General features: G+C 41.9%; 1 protein-coding gene across 9 annotated transcripts in view; it reads right to left on the bottom strand.

Annotated features, from left to right (window-relative positions):
- The window catches only part of frmd4a (FERM domain containing 4A), a 122,353-nt gene that overhangs the window by 20,404 nt on the left and 80,902 nt on the right, over window positions 1–21,047 (bottom strand). For 7 of the 9 annotated variants that reach the window (XM_034215592.1, XM_034215593.1, XM_034215591.1 and 4 more), the window contains exons 2-11: window positions 15,856–15,921; window positions 10,284–10,378; window positions 8,924–9,016; window positions 5,712–5,796; window positions 3,432–3,488; window positions 2,550–2,572; window positions 638–721; window positions 473–538; window positions 319–376; window positions 11–97 (exon numbers count right to left, since the gene is read on the bottom strand). In XM_034215592.1, the coding sequence (XP_034071483.1) occupies window positions 11–97; window positions 319–376; window positions 473–538; window positions 638–721; window positions 2,550–2,572; window positions 3,432–3,488; window positions 5,712–5,796; window positions 8,924–9,016; window positions 10,284–10,378; window positions 15,856–15,921 (714 nt within the window). Of the gene's footprint in view, window positions 1–10; window positions 98–318; window positions 377–472; window positions 539–637; window positions 722–2,549; window positions 2,573–3,431; window positions 3,489–5,711; window positions 5,797–8,923; window positions 9,017–10,283; window positions 10,379–15,855; window positions 15,922–18,625; window positions 19,253–21,047 lie in introns of those variants that run through there. The other 2 variants (XM_034215594.1, XM_034215595.1) reach the window with 2 other exon arrangements.

Raw genomic sequence — 21,047 nt, 5'->3', positions numbered from 1 at the left:
GTCATCTCACCTTCCTGGGTTTGATTTTGTCCTGGTGGTCATACTGAAAGATGCCTTTATAGCTCAGACCCAACCACCATGGGATCCCCTGCTTGTCCTAAAACACAAAACACCAAAAAACGTTATGAAAGGTTGTGCAAGTTTATGTGATTGATGGAGAGAGAGAAAGGGACTGAAAAAGAGAGATGGATAAAGAAAGACAGAGTACAAATAGCTTTAATCTCAATCATAACACCTTATCTCAAACTCCCAGAAGGAAGAAAAATGTGTGTGGCATGTGTGTGTAAAAAAAGGAAAAGAAAAGTAGTAAAACGGTACCTTTACACCGTAGTAATGTACTCCATATGTGGGCAGAGACTCTACAATGCTCATATAACTGTGAGGAGCAGAAATACAGACACGTCAGGGTTACAGAGAACACAGACTTCTATAAGGTGAACAAACATAACCAGAGACATATTCAAATACTTACTTAACAATAGCTTGCCCTCTGGACTGCCCACTGATCTTTTTGTAATGCTCCACAACCCTGTCTTCACTGTAGGACAGTTAATAAATAGAAGAAGGAATCAGGTTGGGACAAGGAGGACCAGTGCAATGTTGTGATGGTTTTCTCTGTAAATGACTAGTCTCTCACCAGTAGGCCAGAGACGGGTGATCCTTCAGGGCCTGGGTGGGCAGAGCAGGCAGCTTTTTCAGGTCAGACTTGGTTGCTTCAATACTGTGATGGAGAAACCACAAGACATGATCAACACTACTTCTGCAAGAACAATCATTCTCTGCTGTAGGTATTTAGCTCAACAACTAAATGCAAAACTGAATATTTCCCAGAACTGTCTTAAAAATAACATTGGAAAATTGGTGCTGAAGGAACTAAGTTTAGTCAAGAGAGAGGCATGAATGCCATTGGCCTAAATGCTCTCTATTTTAGAGAGTTTGTAGGACAATTCTCTATTTTAGAGAGCCTTTTTCTAAGAACAGCTGCACGGACACCGACAGTTTGAACTGAGAGAAAAGAGGGACAGAATGTTGATGTCATGATAGTTTCACTACAAGGTTATTGTATTTGGGGTAAGGTATTACCCCAAAACAGAATCATTTTTATCAGTAAGAGTAATCTAAAATGTTGTTAATTCTTCACTTTGTGCCTTGGACAATAGATAACCTTTAGACGGAGTACATGAGACAGGGACCCAGGCAGAGAGACTTGGCTTTAGATTCAGTTTTCAGACCTTCAGTGGCAGGAGGTCTTAATACCCCGCTCTAATCCCCCAGCCTCCCTCCAGCCGCCGCCCAGGCCTCAGAGGAGTGGGGGAAGCCCTGGGAACATGACAACCTATGAGCTAACGCCCTGGAAGAGATCCCATCCACCCTGCCCTTCTGTTCCTAATGTGTGAACACAGCTGTGTGTCTGGATTGGATGATAACCATTTCAGTAACTACTCAATAGGTATACGTGGTGGTGTACAACACGTTGGCATTGTACTCAATAAAAGGGCAGGAAAGGGCTCCATTTGAACAAATACATTGTGTGCTCTGTGCCATTGTGACATGTTCATCTTCACAAGTCACTCAAATCAATAATTATTTAACATATTAATTGTCTATAAATAGTTTATAATTAATACTGAAATGTAACTTTCCATCGCTTGCCGCAAGATCTAAGTAATGTAAGAGATGTAAGAATAGGTGTTTTGAAGAGTAGCAGCAGTGACTGATGTAGTGAAACCTAATATGGAGGAGGGGTACAGTGTATGGAGTCTATAATGCTTTTAGAGAAGGGAGGTATGTGTGCGTGGGAGGAAGACGTTAAAGGAAAGGGGGAGAAGGGGGAAAGGAATGTCTCCAGAGTGTGTCACATTCCAGCCCTCTGCAGGATATCGTGTTTATTTACTCCTTTCACAAGCGGAAATGAGGTCAGAGGGGATGCTGTTATCTGTGCTACAACAAAGGGATGAGGGGATGAGGGATGACATACATTTAGGCTAACATCATACAGATGTGTAGAGCCACATGTGGAGAGTAGCTGAAATGAAACATTACTTGACTGGGAAGTTAATCTTGAGTTTAATTCATTTGAGTTTAAATATTTATTCAGAATATTTTGGTAAAATATATTTTGGTATAAGAAATAATTGTATGCAGTAATGTTGAGTCTTAAATTGGAGGAATGTCAATAGCTTTTGTCTTTCCTTACACACATGTTGACACACAAATCAGAACTGAGTGGCAGCACAGGCTGAAGAGAGTGAATCAAAGTGGAACAAGGGTAGCAGGAAAGAAGCAGGGAGGGGTGCAAACCCAGCTCAGAAACAAAGAGACAGTGATGCAACTCAATGCTCAGGGGAGCTGAGGAGCAGACAGACGACTGATATCACTTCCATTGTCCCTCTGTCTGAGCCTCTCGCTTCTGAATAAACATGTATAAACCCTACCACCCTATCACTGGGGATGAAAATTGAGACGGAATATGTGGTATAAACATTTGAAGCTCCTAGCTACAACTTTCACTTACATTACAAATGATTACAAGTTACTCATGTGCTTACCTTGTGAAATCACCTTTAGCCTCCTGTGGAACAGAAAGGGAAATAAAAAAGTAGTGAGAGGAGAAAGGATTTACATATATGGATATGTGAGCACCAAGCAGTGACCATAAAATCTGTGTTTATGTTCGGTGTGCATTGGTGAATTTGCAGCCAGGTCTGCTCTGCTCAGAGAGAAATATTAAACCTCCATCTGGAGTGAAGCCTCTGAAGGCCTACAGAGCTGATATCTGATACTGTGCATCTGCACCTGCAACAAGGACACACACACACACACACACACACACACACACACACACACACACACACACACACACACACACACACACACACACACACACACACACACACACACACACACACAGACACACACACACACACACACACACAGCCAAGTCTATGTGTAACATGACCTTGCAGCATCATAGTTAATGGACTGACCTACTCAGAGAAAGGGATAGGAGAGAGTATGGGGTGGCGTTGAGAAGAGTTTGTGAAGTAAAAGAGTTCCTCTGCTGCTCTGTGTTATATTAGCACCGACTGACGGCACTGAATATTTAGCCGGTAGCCAAGATTTGTTCTACCAACTAAGGCAGTTGAGGTTTTTAGGTTTTAAAATCTCCAAGCATCATGGCAGTTTACTGACAGATTGATTACTGCATTAAATCATTTAGGTTTAATCATCGTCAATTATGACTGCAATAGAAAATGTGAATTCAATCATGGTCAATTAGGATCAAAGGCTGGTGGAGACATTTTGGAAGAACATTTCAAAACTGTTTCAATGCAGAGCAAAAGCCCCTGGAACAACCAGTGCATTTGGCTGCATGAGCTAAAAACATATATCCAAACACAGATCCACACAAAAAACAAGCTTTATCTTACTTGTAGAATAAAGGCAGCCAATTCGAAGACAACATCACTGTCCACTTCAATAAGTTCCTGCAAGAAAAAGAGAGAAGGAAATTATTGTATTACTTTTACTGACTTAACATGTTGGGAGCAAAAGTGGTCGTGCCTCTAATCATCCTCCATTTATCCAAGAAGGGTTGCTTGTAACTTTCATTGCCCTTCCACTACCCCTCCAGTTTTCCACTCTCCCTTCTCTAATTTCATGACCTCTTCATGCGGATGGAGCTCAGAGATTAGAGGCAAATAGAGGGGGTTTGGGGATTGAGGGTAGGCATGGATGCTCTGGTTACTGATTATTCATTACATTTTCCATAGGTGTTCTTTCAAATGTAATATTGTTTTTTAATGACATGTGGATATGGGAAAAGGTAGACTTCATGACAATCAAATATCTTTCTTGGTGTTTGGAATCACAGACCATTGGCATGTTCATATACATTGAATGCTAGGTCTGCTTTGAGGGGGAGAAGGGTATTCAGCAGTGAGTAGTGGGTCAAGTATGCCTGGAATGCTCCCTTTACAATCGACCTCTTAATTTGTTGGGAGATCAGACAGCCAGGATGAACAAACCCACCCTGGGTGTACCACCCACGTGGCAACAAACCGTCATTGAGTATGTGTTATCGTACTGTATGTGTTCCCACAGCACAGCAGGTTTCTCACAACTTATACAAATGCTGAAGCAGAACATATCCCGAGATAGAGTTTCTTAACAACCCTGTACATGAACAAATAATTCTTAAAATACGGCATTATATTTATTTTATTTTCTTGCTCTCTTGCATTGAAAGAGATCATTGTATTTTAGCTGAAGTTGTTATCAAGTTGTTATACATGAGCATAGCGGGATCAGATATCTTCTTGAAGTAGCTAAAGACGTGACTGAACCAGAAACCTTCTGTTTGTGGGTCAGTCTATCCCCGAATACTCAGTTACATAATCACTACCATTCAAGAGGATTGCGCACTTTTGCATCCACTTAACCTGCACAAATAAGACAGAAAGAAACCATATCATTCTCAAAGCCCCCACAAAGGGGGAAGTGCATCCCTATCTGTGCAGCCAAATAGAGTTGAAGTGCTCCTGTGCTATTTGCACATATTTAAATTAGGTCATGTGCCTACATCTGCTGCAAACCGTACACAGAAGCACAACTTTCCAAGTGTGTTTGAGCAATATCTATTGCTAATCAATCTTGAGATGGGGCAGATAGCGGCTGCAAGTGATGGACGATTCTTGATGCTATCAGTGGCCGCAATACATTGATTGTGTATTCCCCCTGAGTGTCTTCCTCATCACAACTGCAGTAAGACTGATGCTGTGCACATAGAAATAAACTAGACAACCCAAACCTCCTATGTAAACTTAGGTTTGTTTACTATTTGACACTATTAGCTATGTGAGGTTTGTATACCACTTTTATACAACAAATTGCGTATGACACACTAGTCTGAACATTAATTCAACAAAAATATGCATTAAATGGCTTTGCATTTATTGTTGGAATTTCCATCACTGTCAGCACTGAAAATAATGGGTCTAATGATATTATCAGAGTTTTCTACAGAGCTTTGTTTGGGTTGTTTTTGCCCCATTTATTTTTTCAAGAGCACATACGCCCTCTTCTGGACAGGCAAAATAACTGCTGAACACTGGTGTCACTGAATCTACAGTACATTGTTGTCTTTTTGCAGGGGAGGAAGTAGATAGAATATGATAGGGGAAAGCGAACCAGTTAACTGCACTAGAGAAAAAGAAAAACATAGAAATTGCCTTCTTTTAGAGGAATGCTTTAAGTGAGTCACCAAATGTTCAAAATATATATTTGCATTTCTATTAGGGGAGCTTATGTAGTGTTTATTTTAACAGCCGAAATAAATGTGCTTCAACATTGACAGATGGCAGAAAATGTGTCAAATGATGCGCTCGTTGCTGGAATGTGGAGCAGCACATATAATGATAGGCAACAGCTGATGCAAATGTTTCACATTTTCTGCTTCACCAAATCCCAAGCTGGCCTCTTCAGTTAGAACCAAAAATTGGCCAATGAAGTGGCATGCTTCAAATCGTATAAAGTCCATTACTCCACATTATTTTTAACTTCAAGTATACCTACTGAAAACCCCCACCTCTTTTTTTTAGCAAGTCCAGAAGAAAACTCACCATCTTTATTTGTAAAGCATTTTAGGATAAATACATCCCAGTCAACAGTATTATGGATAATGCATTATGGCAACATATTATTGAGTTTACCTTGTAGATGATGGACTTGGCATTAAGAAAAAACAGCTCAATAGTAGCATTATCCTTCAGGTAGGATATGCTCTCTATGTAGAACCTGAAAACATAGAGGGATACATTTTATTAGATTTGCAAATCATAGGTTTTCCTTCAGTTCTACAAAGACAATCAGTAAAGTGTATAGTCCTTTTGACCCAGAAACAAAAATAACAAACACAATATATTAAAGGTTATATTAAAGTTTGAGAAACCGGCTCGAGATACACTTTTTGTTATATTCCATGGAATGCTCTTAACATCCCGATAGCAATGAACATCTTAAGTGCTTTGACAACAAATACATAAAAAAACATCATCTCTGGAAGCCGTGGCGCTGTAAAAAGCACGACCAATCATTTTAGCCGGCCCGGCTAAAATAACTGGATGGCCTACCTGCCTGTCAGCTTTCCATCTGTGCACAAACTTATCTCGTGCCCTCATTGGTCATGTGCACGTTTGTGTGTGTTGGAAGAGGGGCTCTGTAAGGAAGTGGCAGATTTTCAAATTCTAGCGCACTCAAGCTGGTTTCTCCAAAATGACACCCCACCTTTAAGGTATAGTCATGACTGAGACAGATGTATGCAACGACCAGAGGGACCAGAAGAGGGCCCACCATACCAAAGACTGACCCTCTACACCTCTTAAACAGATCCCCTCTCTCACCAGGTGTATTGGCAACAACCATTATTAGTTTGTTAGTGTGAGCACATTCCTCAATCTGAATGCACACACACACACACACACACGCACACGCACACACACACATACACACACACACACACACACACACACACACACAATGTGATGATGATGCACTTCACACATTGGCCACTTCTCTGCATCATCAGCAGTGTGTAGTGATTCCACATGCAAATACACTACAGACACACACACAGATATACACACACACAAACACACATACACCAACAGACACACATAAACACGCACTGGAGAGAAGCACAGTAAACCACTTCTAGCAGCGTGATGAGGAGGGAGTTAATGCCGTCTAAATTTAGCTCATGAATGCATGCAGAGCCAGAGGGGAGCAATGATGGAACGCTAGGAAGCTACTGATTGTTAGCTGTTCTTTGATGGAAGCTAACATCTTAAACATCTTCAGTGTATGACTTGATGTATCCCAAATGTGTGTATAATGTGGCCTAAGCACATGTTCCTATGAAAACACGTGAGTGTATGTGTCGATTTGTGTGTGTATGAGTGTAAAGGTATTGAGTCAGAGGGATTGTAGGAGGATCAATATTGGAGGGTTTAAATCGCGTTACCCATTGAGCTGCAGGAGAAAATGAGAGGAGCCATGTCAATATTCAGTGGGAACATTTAATTAAAGCCACGGTGTTGATGAGTTATACACACACTGCCAGCACAGCAGCAAGCATGCAAAAAGGCTCCCACTGAATCAGCTGGAGGTGGGCTGCTGCCTAGCATTTATGGGAACACACGCATTGCACAGATACCACATAAGCATGCAAATAGATGTTGTGCATGCACCTGGCAGTGACACACCTGCACCCAGAGACAACCTTTCCTTGTGCTAATGAAAACAATATGCTCACATTGATAATGGATTCAGGCATGACATTTGGGCGAACGGTTGCTCCATTATAGTCCTGAGTCTGCCTATGCATGTGTATGTGTTTTTCAGGGCTGTGTGTGTGTGTGTGTGTGTGTGTGGGGGGGGGAGGGGGTGTAGTTATTGTGACATTTGGAAAGATTGAGGTGAGAGATTGGACTAAACGGCGAGAATAAAAAGGGGGATGCAGCCTCAAAATGGTGTCAAAGTTCACAATGTCACAGCATCACCACCACAACATCCCTAAACACCTAGTCTATGTAAATACACACACAGTGACCCACACTCTGACCATCACGGACACACACATTTAAAAAAAATGTTTTATAGCTTACCGCAGATAAAGAGAGATGGTAACTGTGTATATCAATGCCACTTTACTGAAATAGGCAGCACTAAATGCAGCAAATTATACTCATCTGCACATGTTTTTAGTATATCAAATTGTACTATGACAACATTGTTAACTAAACAGGGTGAACAATGTGTCTAAGAATACAATTTTGCTATACAGTCACCTCATGGTGTCATGGTGAGCTGTGCCGTAAATGTCGCCCTGGAAATGACTACTCAGTGACATTGTTTAGCAGGGATATTGTACGTCATGTTACTATGTACGTTGCTAACCAAGCTCAGTCCCTCGGGTGTATATGACATCATGGATATTTGTTGGGGACAGAGAACATAAGTGGACCCAAAACAAAGGCTTTCCCTCTGCAGGCTCTGACTGAGAGCTCCTGTGTGTTTGGGCAGAGGATGGCTTTGCGTTTTCATTTGAGGCCAAGAAAGATTAGAAAATATCCTCGCAGGTCAGGTGCCTTTTTCTTGCATTTTCAAGAGCCTATTGAAGATAAAACACCCACATGCACACAAACAAAGAAAACACACACAAACACACACATGCACACTTGTGTGAGTGTGGTGAGTTTTTAAATATGAGAAGGGCTTTTGTATAAGCAGTGCAAAGGGCTAAGAGAGTAGTGTGGGTTTGTTGGATTATTTCATGACCCTATCATAACAGGTCATAGAAGAGTCTGCTTTAAATGAGAAGTAGACTCCAATACAGCAAGAAGAGCACAATGTAGGATTGTATGTTTCGTATTGGTTGAGTCAAGAACCAGACTATTTTCTTTCATGTTTAAGCATTTAAATTGACACATAAACCTTTAACAAACAAGGGACCAACGTTTTTTAAGTGATCTGTATACAAAAAGTATAGTACGGAAATGCCACGGCTTCTCTCTGTACGTGATCCTGCCATCCTGTTTGGAATAGGGCACTTTGTAGTCACCGCAAAGCTACTTGACGGGATTTGCATGCAGCGCTTAATGATAAGGTCTAAGAGGCTCATGATTGGCTGAGAGGCCCCGTGGCGGGAGTTTAACTCCGGGGTCAAAGCAATTTCATAGAGGCCTGTCATAACTAACCTTGTTAATCTGTTCCTATTACCACATGAAGGCATACGCATACACTAACAGTTTTAGCGACGCACTCTCTCTCTCTTTCTTTCTCTCTTTCACACACATTCAAACAATGCAATCAGTGACTGAGGCATGGGTTAGTTAGCTGAGTAATTTAATAAAGAGAGACTCACCTGACACAGAAGTAGAGGACAATGGGACCAGACTTCTTCGGGAACTCATGTTCTAATACCCTGCGGTCCAACTGCAGCCAACTAAAATGGCCCCTAATGAGACAAAACAGCCAATCACTGCCTTTTATTCAGGGAGATATAATTATCCAAAAAGAATACACAGAACTTATATAATTATGCTAAACATTTTCTTTGAATCTCCCCATGTTTCTTTTCCTATTTGCATGTCTTCCCTTCTGTTGCCCCCCCTTTTCTCTCCCCCTCTCCTCTCTTTTTTCTGTCCCCCTCCAACTGAGAGAAAAACTGCAGAGACAGCTTGTCACCCTGGTAACCCTGCATGGTTTCCTGAGCAACTGAGCAACATCTCTCTCTCAAGCTCTCCCTCCTTCTGTCTCTCAATCTATCATGCGTTTCCCTCCCAAACGGCCTCTTTGACCACTGAGCGGTCAGCTCTGAGGCGTCTGCTCTCCCCAGGCCCTCGGAACAAATCTACACATCATAGAATTAGTCCTGGGGGGCTAAAACTACAAAGATGATATAGCTTTGCTGGACAGACTGTGTCACAGCCATGTAAATGCCATGGAGCAGAGGCTGTTTTTTCTTGGCATCAAAGAGAGAAAACAAAAGGCCAGGTTTGCCTGTATGTAAATCATTTGTATATTGCAGGACTAGTTCGGGAACCTGCTGTGGTGTGTCTCTCTTTCTAGGTCACCAAACAAAATAAAGCTCATTTGAATGTCATTTTTGCATTTCAAGCACAGTTCTCGTACCAATCCTTCTGACAGACACAGACTTGTGATCTTTAGCTAGCCCAGAGCAGGACACTGGTAACCTTATCATAGCATCAAAGCCCTTTATAACTAGGTATCTGATCATACATCAGTGTATGTTTCAGCATGATATTCATGATCAAGGTGTTAGACTTGAATGAAGGTAGCCATCTCCTTTTACTGGCAAATAAAAGATATGTGAAAACCATAAACTGGATATCTAGGTTTTTTCTAAGGACATTTTTTTCTTATACTAAATAAACGTATACAAACATATGCTAAATACACGAAGATTTCTAAACCCATAATTCAAACTTAAACACTGTACTGTGAAATTGAGTATTTATAGTGGTGCTTTTGTTAAAACATAATCAAAGCACACACATAAACTATAAATAAAACCATGCTACTACATAATTGTCAGTTTTTTCCCCTTTGTCATCTATGGCAACCAATGTTACAGTGTAACAGGGAAGAACAAACACAATCCATCAAACAAAACAAACTTTAGACCTATTCCTGGGCTACTGAAACACCATACAGTATAGAGAGTTCACTTTCAAAGGCATTACTATTCAAATGTGACTTACGTTTCGTCTGTGTATGCAATACCAAAGTACTCCTTCTCCTTGAGGTTGAAGTGCGAGGCCACCAGGTCCAGCAAGTCCTTTGCCATCAGCTTGGGCTGCAGGGGGACAGACATATTAGTATTGCTCTCATTATAGTTTGAATTTCAGTTATAAAGTCCTGTCTCTGTGTGAGGGTACTTTATCACACTGTAGTGAAATTGGAACAAGTACATGTGTAGAGCTTTATGTTAATGTTTCTATCAGCTATTGATTAACTGCAATGACTAAGCATTCTGACAAACAAGGGGGAAAAGAGGAAAAGAGCAAGAGAGGAGGAGATACATTAGAAAGAGAGAGTGTAAGAAAGATGGAGTGTGTGGATGTTGCTGACAGTGCAGGTACCGTGCCCTTCCCCTCCCTTATTTCCGCCCATCTGACCCAAACCTCTACTGCAGAGTCATGCCTCCAGGCTCCACCATTGTATTGTAGGGAGAGGGCTGCAGCTAGCATACAAGCTTTCTAACTAGATTATAATCTGGAATACTGTCCAAGCTTTATATAATGACAACCTCCAATCATCACGACGCTCAAAGCTTGCAGAGCATCTTAAAGCCAGGCAGAGGCCGGGGACTGCTGCCATATGCTGCTGGTTTGTGACATCCTGAGTAACTGTGCACACTCCACCCTGAGGTTAACCATGGGTGTGCCTCGCTGCCGACAGTTTCATTACAGGCACACACACATTCTGCATGGACATACGCATTAAAGAGCCCATGCACAACATTCATGCAGCCCACTCACAACACACAGGAGGTACATGTGTGATGTGCTGTGTATGTTCAGGATAGGGGACAAGGGAAAAACGTACTGTGTGCAACCATATACACACACACACACACACACACACACACACACACACACACACACACACACACACACACACACACACACACACACACACACACACACACACACACACACACGTGCCATAGTGCGCACATTCTTAACAATCTCCCCCTGAGGTCCTTTACTATTTACTTTACTATTTACTTCACTGCACAACTTCAGTGACAGAAGCTACTGAGAGGAGGTGGAGGTGATGTCATACACACAGCAAGCATACATACACACATACATGTATGTACGTACACACAGAGACACAACTCCAATGACCCAGATCTCACATAACGCCTACAGTGATCCGGCAACACAAAAAAGACTCTGGAGAGAATAGAAGCTAACATATAGGCTGCATCTGCCATATAGGTGCATGTTTCACATCTGTACAAGATAAACAGTGATAAATAGGAAACACAATGGCTACTGTACTAGCTTGTTGTGTCTCTTTGATCTCACCTGACTCCAAAACCTTTCATCACTGGAATTATTAAGAAGAAACCCATAACACTTCAATAATGAATATAGAGGATGTTATTTGAAGAAAACTTTCTAATCTAAATTCACTGCAAGAATAATAAAAGGCACCTCTTTACAAGCTAAATGTGTATTTATACAATGGTTGCATGTAGTTCAATACATCCAGAGAAGGGTTTTAAGAGCTGTACTTAACTATACAGGTACTGATCTGTCTGAATCTGACAATAACTGGTATTCCCATCCACAAAGGCTTTGATTGGCTCTGTTGTTTCTCCAAATAGGAGGGCAGCAAGTCAAAAAAGCGACACTCGATCTCTTTGAAGTGCTCAAAAACTATTTAGATGTGGACATTTTAGGTCTGGAAGCAAGCTATCTTTATAGTATTAGCGGTAATACATGTTTTGGTTCAGCTAGAGACACATACACAGTCGTGGTCTCTCATTACTACACAGCAGTCAACTGCTCTGGCAACAATATCAATTAAATGACATCCGTGCCACCACAGCATAAAAAACAAAGAGAGGGGGACGGAGACACATGGACACATAAACCGTTAGAAATATGGAGATGAAATGAGCCCTAGATACAAGAAGTGCAAGACTGGAGATAAAAAATAACAGATGGACCCCTGCAAGGTTAAGCTTACTTCTTGCCTCGGCATTGTTATGAATACCAAGCAGACTGTGAAAATCTCTTTAAAAAATCACTGATAGTATAATTGAGTTTGCTTCTCCCCCTTCAAGTGACGACTCCCCCCTTCCTTACACTACAACTTATCTGTGAAATGCCAGGTACCTAGCGGATGTGTAATTACGTTGTGGAAGATACCAACAGTGATACAGAGAGTGAATGACAGGTAATAAGGTAAGTGATAGGGAACATCAAACACACTCACACAATAACTGAGGCACATTCCAGAACCATACAGATGATACTGAATATAAAACACACACACTCTATGCAGCCATCTATCAAGCAGTAAAGCTCTCTGCTAGCTTAGACAGCATTACTGCTAATAGACATTTAGCCTGTGCCTCCTCAGCAGCACAGATAATTAACAGTATGAGAATTACAGGGAAGTGCAAGATAGGAGGAGACATGCTAAAGCAAACCCCCAGACAAGTGACTAACACACAACAGTAGCTCACTCGCCTGGCTGGCTGCAAGTTACGGCCCTATCTCAGCAAAGAGCTAGCCAGGCGCCTTCAGGATTGCCCGGATTTATTTATGGGCTGCTAACTCATTTCCAAATGCCAATCCAAAAGTCCAAGGGTGGGAAGGGAAAGGATTTTTAGTCACAAGATGCCCAAAAAAGTTTTAATATTTTCAACTAGTTCTGTGTAGACACTTTTAGTGTAGCATCTTACCATTTTACATTTAAACCTTTTTGTTTTCTTCAAATAAACATTGGTGTGGAATAGTTACACTGTCACACAACTTAATAACCCATTCACTCTAACACAACTCTAACCTCAGGCAGTGATAGCCATATGACTGAAATATATGTTCACCCAGTGGAGTATTTGGGGGTTAGCTTCAATCTTTACGGCCTGGTAAAAATGCGTGTTGGCCTTCTAACACATAATTCTCAGCCAATGAGGCATTGCTCCATAAACAAGTCTATCAAAGGAAGGAGGAAGGGGATGAGGAAGAAGGAAATGTAAAATGACTCTTCTGGGATTAAACAGCTGGTCAAAGTTACAAGTCAGTGACAGAATTGAGATCCAACCTTTCAAAGGCTAGATAGCTGCCGTGCTCGGACAGGAAGTTATATGAAAACTGCAACAGGACAGACTTGACCACACTGGTTATAAATGATCAGTAGAGCACAATGGAGTATGTAATTCTGCATGAATTATCATCATCTCTTCTAGAAATCTTTTTTTTTGCAAATTAAGGAAGGTCCTGACTGCTTTCTTGGTTACTTGAAAACTAAGAATAACATTCTCTGTGGTCCAAAAACAACTTAATGGCCTACTGTACCCAATGCAGAAAACTGAGGATAGAAAAAAAGACAGCAGCATCCAGATTTTTATGACAATGGTTTGTTAATAACATCCCCTCTTCCTGACTTCTCTCTTGATAATACCATTGCCAAACAGTAAAAATACCATGTATATGTTATATTAAGTATATTATGTGGTAAACCGTACACCCCAGCGCGTGCACTACGCTCTGCATCAGCCAAACGACTCGTTGCGCCCTCGCTGCGAGGGGGACCCAAGTTCCCATCGGCGAAAACACGTGGGTTTGCTGTCCTGGCTCCAAGATGGTGGAATGAGCTCCCCATTGACATCAGGACGGCAGATAGCTTGCACATCTTCCGGCGCAAACTGAAAACTCATCTCTTTCGACTCCACTTCGAGCGTTAGAACGATTAACGAAGCACTTTTATACTAATAAAGGACTGGATTACCTAAAGCCAGTTGAGTAGCACTTGAAATGTTTGGCTCTATGAAACCTGATGTACTTATATGATTCTGTTTTCTTCAAGGTTGTGTCTTCCTGGTCGAATGTACTTATTGTAAGTCGCTTTGGACAAAAGCGTCAGCTAAATGCAATGTAATGTAATGTAATGTAAACAGAGCAGATTTTATCTCTCACACGACTTCAAGTATCTGTAAAACTCTTTACATAAAATAAAGATTACTTAAATGTTTATATTCAACTCTCGTTTTGGTAAATTCCCAGTAATTTCCTTTCTCAATGGCCAAGAGGAGGAATGGCGAGCAGAAGGGATAATAGATGGATGAGATACAGAACTGCTATAGCTGTGTTTTATATTTTCGATTTAGAAGAAGGCAGAGCTGGGGCAGGTGAAGGCTAAAATGAGCTGAGAAAACAAATGGATACTGAGACGTAGAAAGTCAAGAGAGATGGGGAGAGAGAAGAGAGTGGAAGCGGTGCAAAGACAAGTACCAATCAGTTCTGACAGAGTAATCGAATCAGAAAGTCAGCAGACCTATCCAAAGCTCTACCCTCCATTTTCTCCTCTCCATTCCCATCCCTTTAGTGTCATCTCCTGTCTCTGTATTCCTGAGCTCTCATCTCACTTTTCTTTCTCCCTCTAAACCTCTTGAGTTTCTGCGTCAATCTTTCTATATGCTCTGCTTCCCGTTCTGCTATACTGTTCCAGGGCAATTACTTTCTGTTGTCTCATTTGCAGTGGAATCGGGTCAGACCAAAGGGGGCTAAGAGATGTTAGGAAGAGTGGAAGAAGCCTCTCATGAAGAGGCTATTTACTTTGAAGCCAAACCATGAGAGGGATCTTATACATGATGAAAGTGTATGTCATCAACAATCAATGGAGAAAAGGAGGAAGTGAAGGGAGAGGGTACTTTGCAGAGAGGGCCATACATTTTATAAAGAACAAAAACTCCCCACCAAATGAAGTATGTGTTATTGTGTGATGGAAAAAGCTTTCACAAGAGGGTTTAACCCTGGGTGTATAACATAAAGCAGACCAGAGCAGATCTACAGTATTAAGTAGCTATCTACAAAGGGTGCGGGCTTTACATGGCGAACAAGGGATAGATGGGCGTGCATTGGGTGCTGCTACTAAGTTGGTCATTACTGCAGAAAGGCCTGCTGGGTAAAATTGAAGGCTGAAAGTAGGGGGGAGGGGGGCAGCATGCAGCTTTGTTTTTCCTGGACAATTGGAGGATTGCATGGAGCTTTGTAAATTACACAGAGATATGTGCAGGATAAGAAGGAGCATTGTCAATTACACAAACAGTTGATGTTTTCTGTTAAATCATTCTGGGCATTTCTGATGCATTCTGGGAAGGCAGTGGGGATGGACGATGAAGATTGAGCATTGAAGCATGAGTTTAGGAGGAAGAGTTTATTTTTAGGACATTATTAGGACTGAACTCATTGCTTCTACAGGGATGGTAAATCAGGGCATGGTCTGCTGCATGCACGCTTGTGTGTATGCAGTGTGTGTGTGTGTGTGTGTGTGTGTGTGTGTGTGTGTGTGTGTGTGTGTGTGTGTGTGTGTGTGTGTGTGTGTGTGTGTGTGTGTGTGTGTGTGTGTGTGTGTTGAAGGATCAGGTGAGCATTAAGAAAAAGCAAAGTCACCTACTGCTGACCAAATTTCCCTGGGTCAGCAGTAACCAAGTCTCTGAGGACACCACACATTGCATATTCGCTCTAAGGAAAGGAGAGTTTGCAAAGAGAGAGGGAAGAAAGATGGGCGCGTGGAGGAGAGACTCACCTGTACAAGCAGCTCCAGCTTCCTGTCGTCCAGCAGATGGACCTGACATCGCCTCCCCTCCGTCATCTGAGAAAAACAGACAAAAAGGAACAAGGGATTCCAGTCAAAAATGTGTTTAAAGATATTACATGTTATATTAATATAGTTTAAAAGTAGGGTGTTAAATGGATCAAAATAATTCAATTAGTTGGAGCAAGTATCTGATTACAAAATATGCATACTAAGTCATTTGTCAGCAGCACGCCAGTAGATTGTATAACGACAAATATAACAACAGTTTTGAGGTATTTCTTGCTTGCTACGTCAATATACTTTCTAAATCTGGAAAGTCAATGTGTGGAGGGGTGGCAGTAACTCTGCTGGTTTTTACAAAGTTATGAAAGCAATGTTAAAATCAAGTCTGATGTTAGCTTACACAAAAGAGTATGGTCCCAGTCTCTTCAACACAGTGAGACACAAAGCAATATACGATACAGACTGTAAGATTGGTATACAACAGATACTTATCGCCCAGGTATTGGAACTGGGACTAAAAAGTTGTATTGGTGCATTGCTAGTTATCTCAGTGAATTCTTAATAAGGTTAGCTGAACCCACACAATGGGCCAATAGGGACAACGTCCTGCGCTGTTCTCTACCTCACTGACATTTCTAGCATTCCTTCTTGAGCAGGAAATCCATTATCCATCAGTGGACTTCATTGACCACAATAAGTGAAGTTGCACGCTAAAAATCGTAACTTTTTTTTCTCTGCGCCGTTGATACAAAGTTTACAGAGTAGAGCCGCTAATAAAGTGATAATCCGTCTGCCAAATTCAAGTGTAAACACTGAAGCAGGTGCAATGGTTTAATAGTCAACTGTTGTAAATATGCGCCACATAGGCCTACACACAAGTAAGATAAAACCTGTTACAACTGAAAAACCCAAGCCAATTATTCAAAGCTGTCTTAAAATGTGCTTGCAGGGTAAAATGTAAACAATCACAGTAGGTTGACAAATTCAAAGCAGAGTATTTAGCATTTGTCTATTTGTGTTTTCTGGTGTTTTCAGCACATGTGGAGTCTCTCTACAATTTTCACAGGAAGCGGCGACCCCGAGGAACACAAATACCCCCTGGCTCCTCCCACATCCCCCTCACATCTGGAAAATGGGGAGGGACACCAGGGGGAGGTGTGTAGAGGGGTAACAATTGGAGAAGGGGAAGAAAGAAAGGTGGATAGACATAATCATTGTCAAAAATGGAATGAGAAAGCCCTTCCAAACATAGATGCCATAAACACAAGCGTAACCGGTTTGTAACTCTTCACCACACGGATCACATTGGCCACCTGAGGGACTTGCAATTTGGTAAGGGTGTGTCCACAACATGAGAATAACATACTCTTACTTTCTCACCGCTTATGCCAGCTTGCATCCAGGTGGCAGCTTTAGCAGAGAGCTGAAAATACCAGAGAAATAGAGGGAGAGGAGTGACAGAGTTGTGTCTTAACACTCATCTCTGTGTGAACTCTGCTGAATGATTACTGGGGTGTGTGTGTTGGTGTGTACATGTGTGTGAGTGCAGCTTCTAGTACTTTGAAGGGTTTGGTTTGCCCTCCCTCTCACCATTGATCTCCTGTGGTTTGAGGGTTTAAGATTGGGTGCACCTGTGCACACATTAACACACACACTTCAATATTTATTTTGTTTTCATGTCCTTTCATGGAGTTACATTATCTTTCCAAAACGTTTCATGTTTATACTGTATACACTGATTTAAGTGGTACTGTCATGGCAACTGAGTGGAAGATCATATGTGTAAACATGATTATTTCCAGACAAATATAAAAAGTATAGCAATCCTGAGATGCTATACAATGTTGGTGCACAGTTATTATGCAAATATTTAATTTCAGTTTTCTTTTTTTGCTGGCTAAACTCATTTATTTATTTATTGTTTAGTTTGGAGAAGAAGAGAGGGCTAGAGTACTGACCAAACATCCTACTGTACTTTTGTATTTTGCCTGCAGAATACCTTTAACTGCAATGCAGACAGAGAACACACATATACCCACAAACACACTCACTCTGCTTGAGACACCTGGGAATTGTACGAACCTTAATGTCAAGGTAACAAATCACTGGCTTCAGGCTAATATTAGGGAGCTCAATCTGGCAGAGACAGACGCTTATTGGTTTTAGTCCTGAAATTCACTTTGTGGGATTGGACACATGCTACTGAGTTTATTTCCACCATGAAACCAAATGCAATAAAGTTTCTATGAATAGCTTCTACCAATTACACTCAATACAAAAAAGGAACATGTGGAATATTGCTGCACCATGAGACAGTGAAGACAGATATTTGTACCTGCTATTTTATATATGATAAAAACCACTGAATATATTTACAGCATCTTTGCTCTAACCAATGCATGCTGTGGACATTACATCCGAGATAAAATAACCTGGGAGAAACATAGGCAAACACATGTGGTTTTGCCCTGGTGTGTGATTCATTCTGCATGTAACCCATCAACATTTCTTACCCATTACTAGTCAGGGTTGTATTGGCCAAGAAACAACCTTCTTCCTGACTCATTGGCATGAAACGGTGATATCAAAAGACAAAACGTGACAATGAACAATGAATAAAGCAGCCATGTTCAAAATGCTTAATTATGTTGCTGGAGCTGACACCCAAATAGCAGACACACACACAAACAGTTAGCTGACAGTGATGCCTGTGCCACTGCTGGCCACAGCACTAACGTTATCATTAGTTAGTTACCTTGCAAACAAACGCTCCCTGCAATGCTCCCACACAAAAACCGGCTGCAAGAGCAGAGAAAAATATTCAAAAAACCAAATGATTAATCCCAGAAAGAAACGAGTCGTGTCACTGCCAGAACATCGTCAAAAAACACCCGTTTTCCCGGCTGGCCTAGAGGAGGAGGCACATCAGCATCCATGTTACTGACCATTAGTTAACGTTAAGCGACGCAGCTCTCTTTAGCTCCCTTCTATTCACCAGAGACGCTACATCTCAGGTCCTCGCTTTCTAGTGTTGAGACAATTTGGCGACCGTGCAGCCTCTTCCACGGCTTGCTCTCCTCCCTCCTTCCGAAGTCAGTGAGCTTCTCACGGGTCTAGTCCTGGTCGACCAACCCCCCTCTATTCTCTCACCGGCACCGTGCACAAACGGTGAGTGAACGTGCGGATAGCGCGAGACCGTACCAACGGTCAGCAACCGAGGGGGACGAACGGAAGAAACGGTTAACGGTCGAGCGTATTCCAGCCTGCCTTCACTTCCAGCTATGTTACTCGCTGTCATCAGAGTTGCTTCGAAAACACGGGAATAATGGAGGCAAGATGTGGGGGCGGGGAGAGGAGGAGATGAGGGGACATTTTCTGCAGCAGCAGCTCACAGCCATGAGAAACTGCAGACCTCTCTCTCCCTGCTGTGTGTGTGTGTGTTTGTGTGTGTGTGTGTGTGTGTATGTGTGTGTGTGTGTGTGTGTGCCTACAAACCCAAACAGACATCTGTGTCTGCAGAGCACATTAATACCCTGCCTTTAAAGTGATGCACTGATACCTATGAGCAGTTTGACACACTGTGCCTGCTGTCTAAAATCAGTTGTATTTACAGAAATTAGGCTTTGTGAGGGAGATTGAGCTGTATCGGAAGACCCTTCCCTCCTATGTTTTATTACTTTACAGCAACATAGGTTTGTGTTTGATAGATATCCATAAGCCTAAAATGGCTCTGCTAAAAAGTAGGAGATTATAAGAACTTTACATCCCTGGTTCGGTCTCTATCTTTCTAGCCTGTCACTTCCTGACTTCTCAGGTTTACTGGCTTGGGTGACTCTGTCCTTCATTCCACTGCAGCCGTTGGACTGACTGTTTTTTTTGTTGTATGACCTAAATTGGGCACTTGTGTTCACCTTATGCAGCTGCAGCTGCAGCAGCAGCAGCCGTTGAGACCACCAGGTTGTAAACATAACAAAATCAGTCCAGTTTGTGGTACCATACATAGATACCGCAGTGTGGGCTTTGAAAGCAGAGCAAAGCCTATACCCACTGTCAGTAAAGTATTTGTAAAACTCAGCAAGCGTAGGCTTGTCTATTATTGTTTTACAACATGAGTAATCCCCACATGATGAATACAGTGAGGCCACATGTAGCACATGAACAGTATGCATACTAGTACAATCACGCTAAGCAGTCATCATCAAGGATACTTGACCAATTTTTGTCTAAAGATAATCTTTTCTTTTCAGATCAGTCTGTCAGAAAATACAGTTTGTCTAAACCAAATGCAGTTGCACAATATTTGAAATACAACAGCCGATTTATAGTCCTACATTTGCAGGATTCATCTGGAATTCTCCATTCCCAGACATTAAGCAAAATGAAGATGCAATTCAATGTAATGTGTGCTTGGCTTGAACAGTTTTGTTGCTACCAAAGCTTATGCTGCAGGCCCAGAATTCAGCTTATTTTGCTGAATGTAGAAGGTCACATGAGAAAAGAGGAGGTGTATCCTTTCCCCTCCCTGCTGGATTTGTCTGTTTCTGGATATTTTGGCCTGTTCCAGACACCGGAAACTGGCCTGTCCAACTTAAACATCTCCAGATGACTCTTTCTTTGGCTTTAATACACACACCCGTTCCTCCTTCGCTTTCTCCGGTCAAATACATATCTCCCTTTATTGGTAACTTCCTCAGTTTGCTATCACAAGGGGCCTGTTGTTTGGCCAATGCATGTGAGGGAGAGAGAAGGGGACAATGCAGAGGGGGAATGGGGTAAACTGACAAAGAAAAAAAGAGGAAGGCCAACAAATGCACTAGGAAGATCCTGAACACTTAAACTCCATGAGTTTTTGAATGATTTTTCCTGTTTGGAATGGATGTTAGGAGCTCCAGTTACCAATGGGAGACAGCTTCACAGAGAGGAAAAGGAAGGAAGAAAGGAAGCAAGGCAGGAAGGAACAATAACAAACAGCTGTGATTTAGTGAGCCTCGCCATGGCCCTTAACTTCCCTAACTTTTACATGGTCACCTTTCAATGACCTACACAGGGTGTTTCCAAGACCCATAAGGTGAGAAACACTTTTAGGTGTGACATATCTGGGCCCTGACAGAGGCCTGTTATGGAGCCGGTGGGCTTCTATTCCAGGCTGAGGTGTGGTCGTAATGAGGTGCTGATCT

This window comes from Gymnodraco acuticeps, unplaced genomic scaffold (assembly GCF_902827175.1).
Source record: "Gymnodraco acuticeps unplaced genomic scaffold, fGymAcu1.1, whole genome shotgun sequence".
NCBI classification, from domain to species: domain Eukaryota; kingdom Metazoa; phylum Chordata; class Actinopteri; order Perciformes; family Bathydraconidae; genus Gymnodraco; species Gymnodraco acuticeps.
Note: the sequence above shows the minus strand (reverse complement) of the source record. Positions and strands in the feature narration are given on the sequence as shown.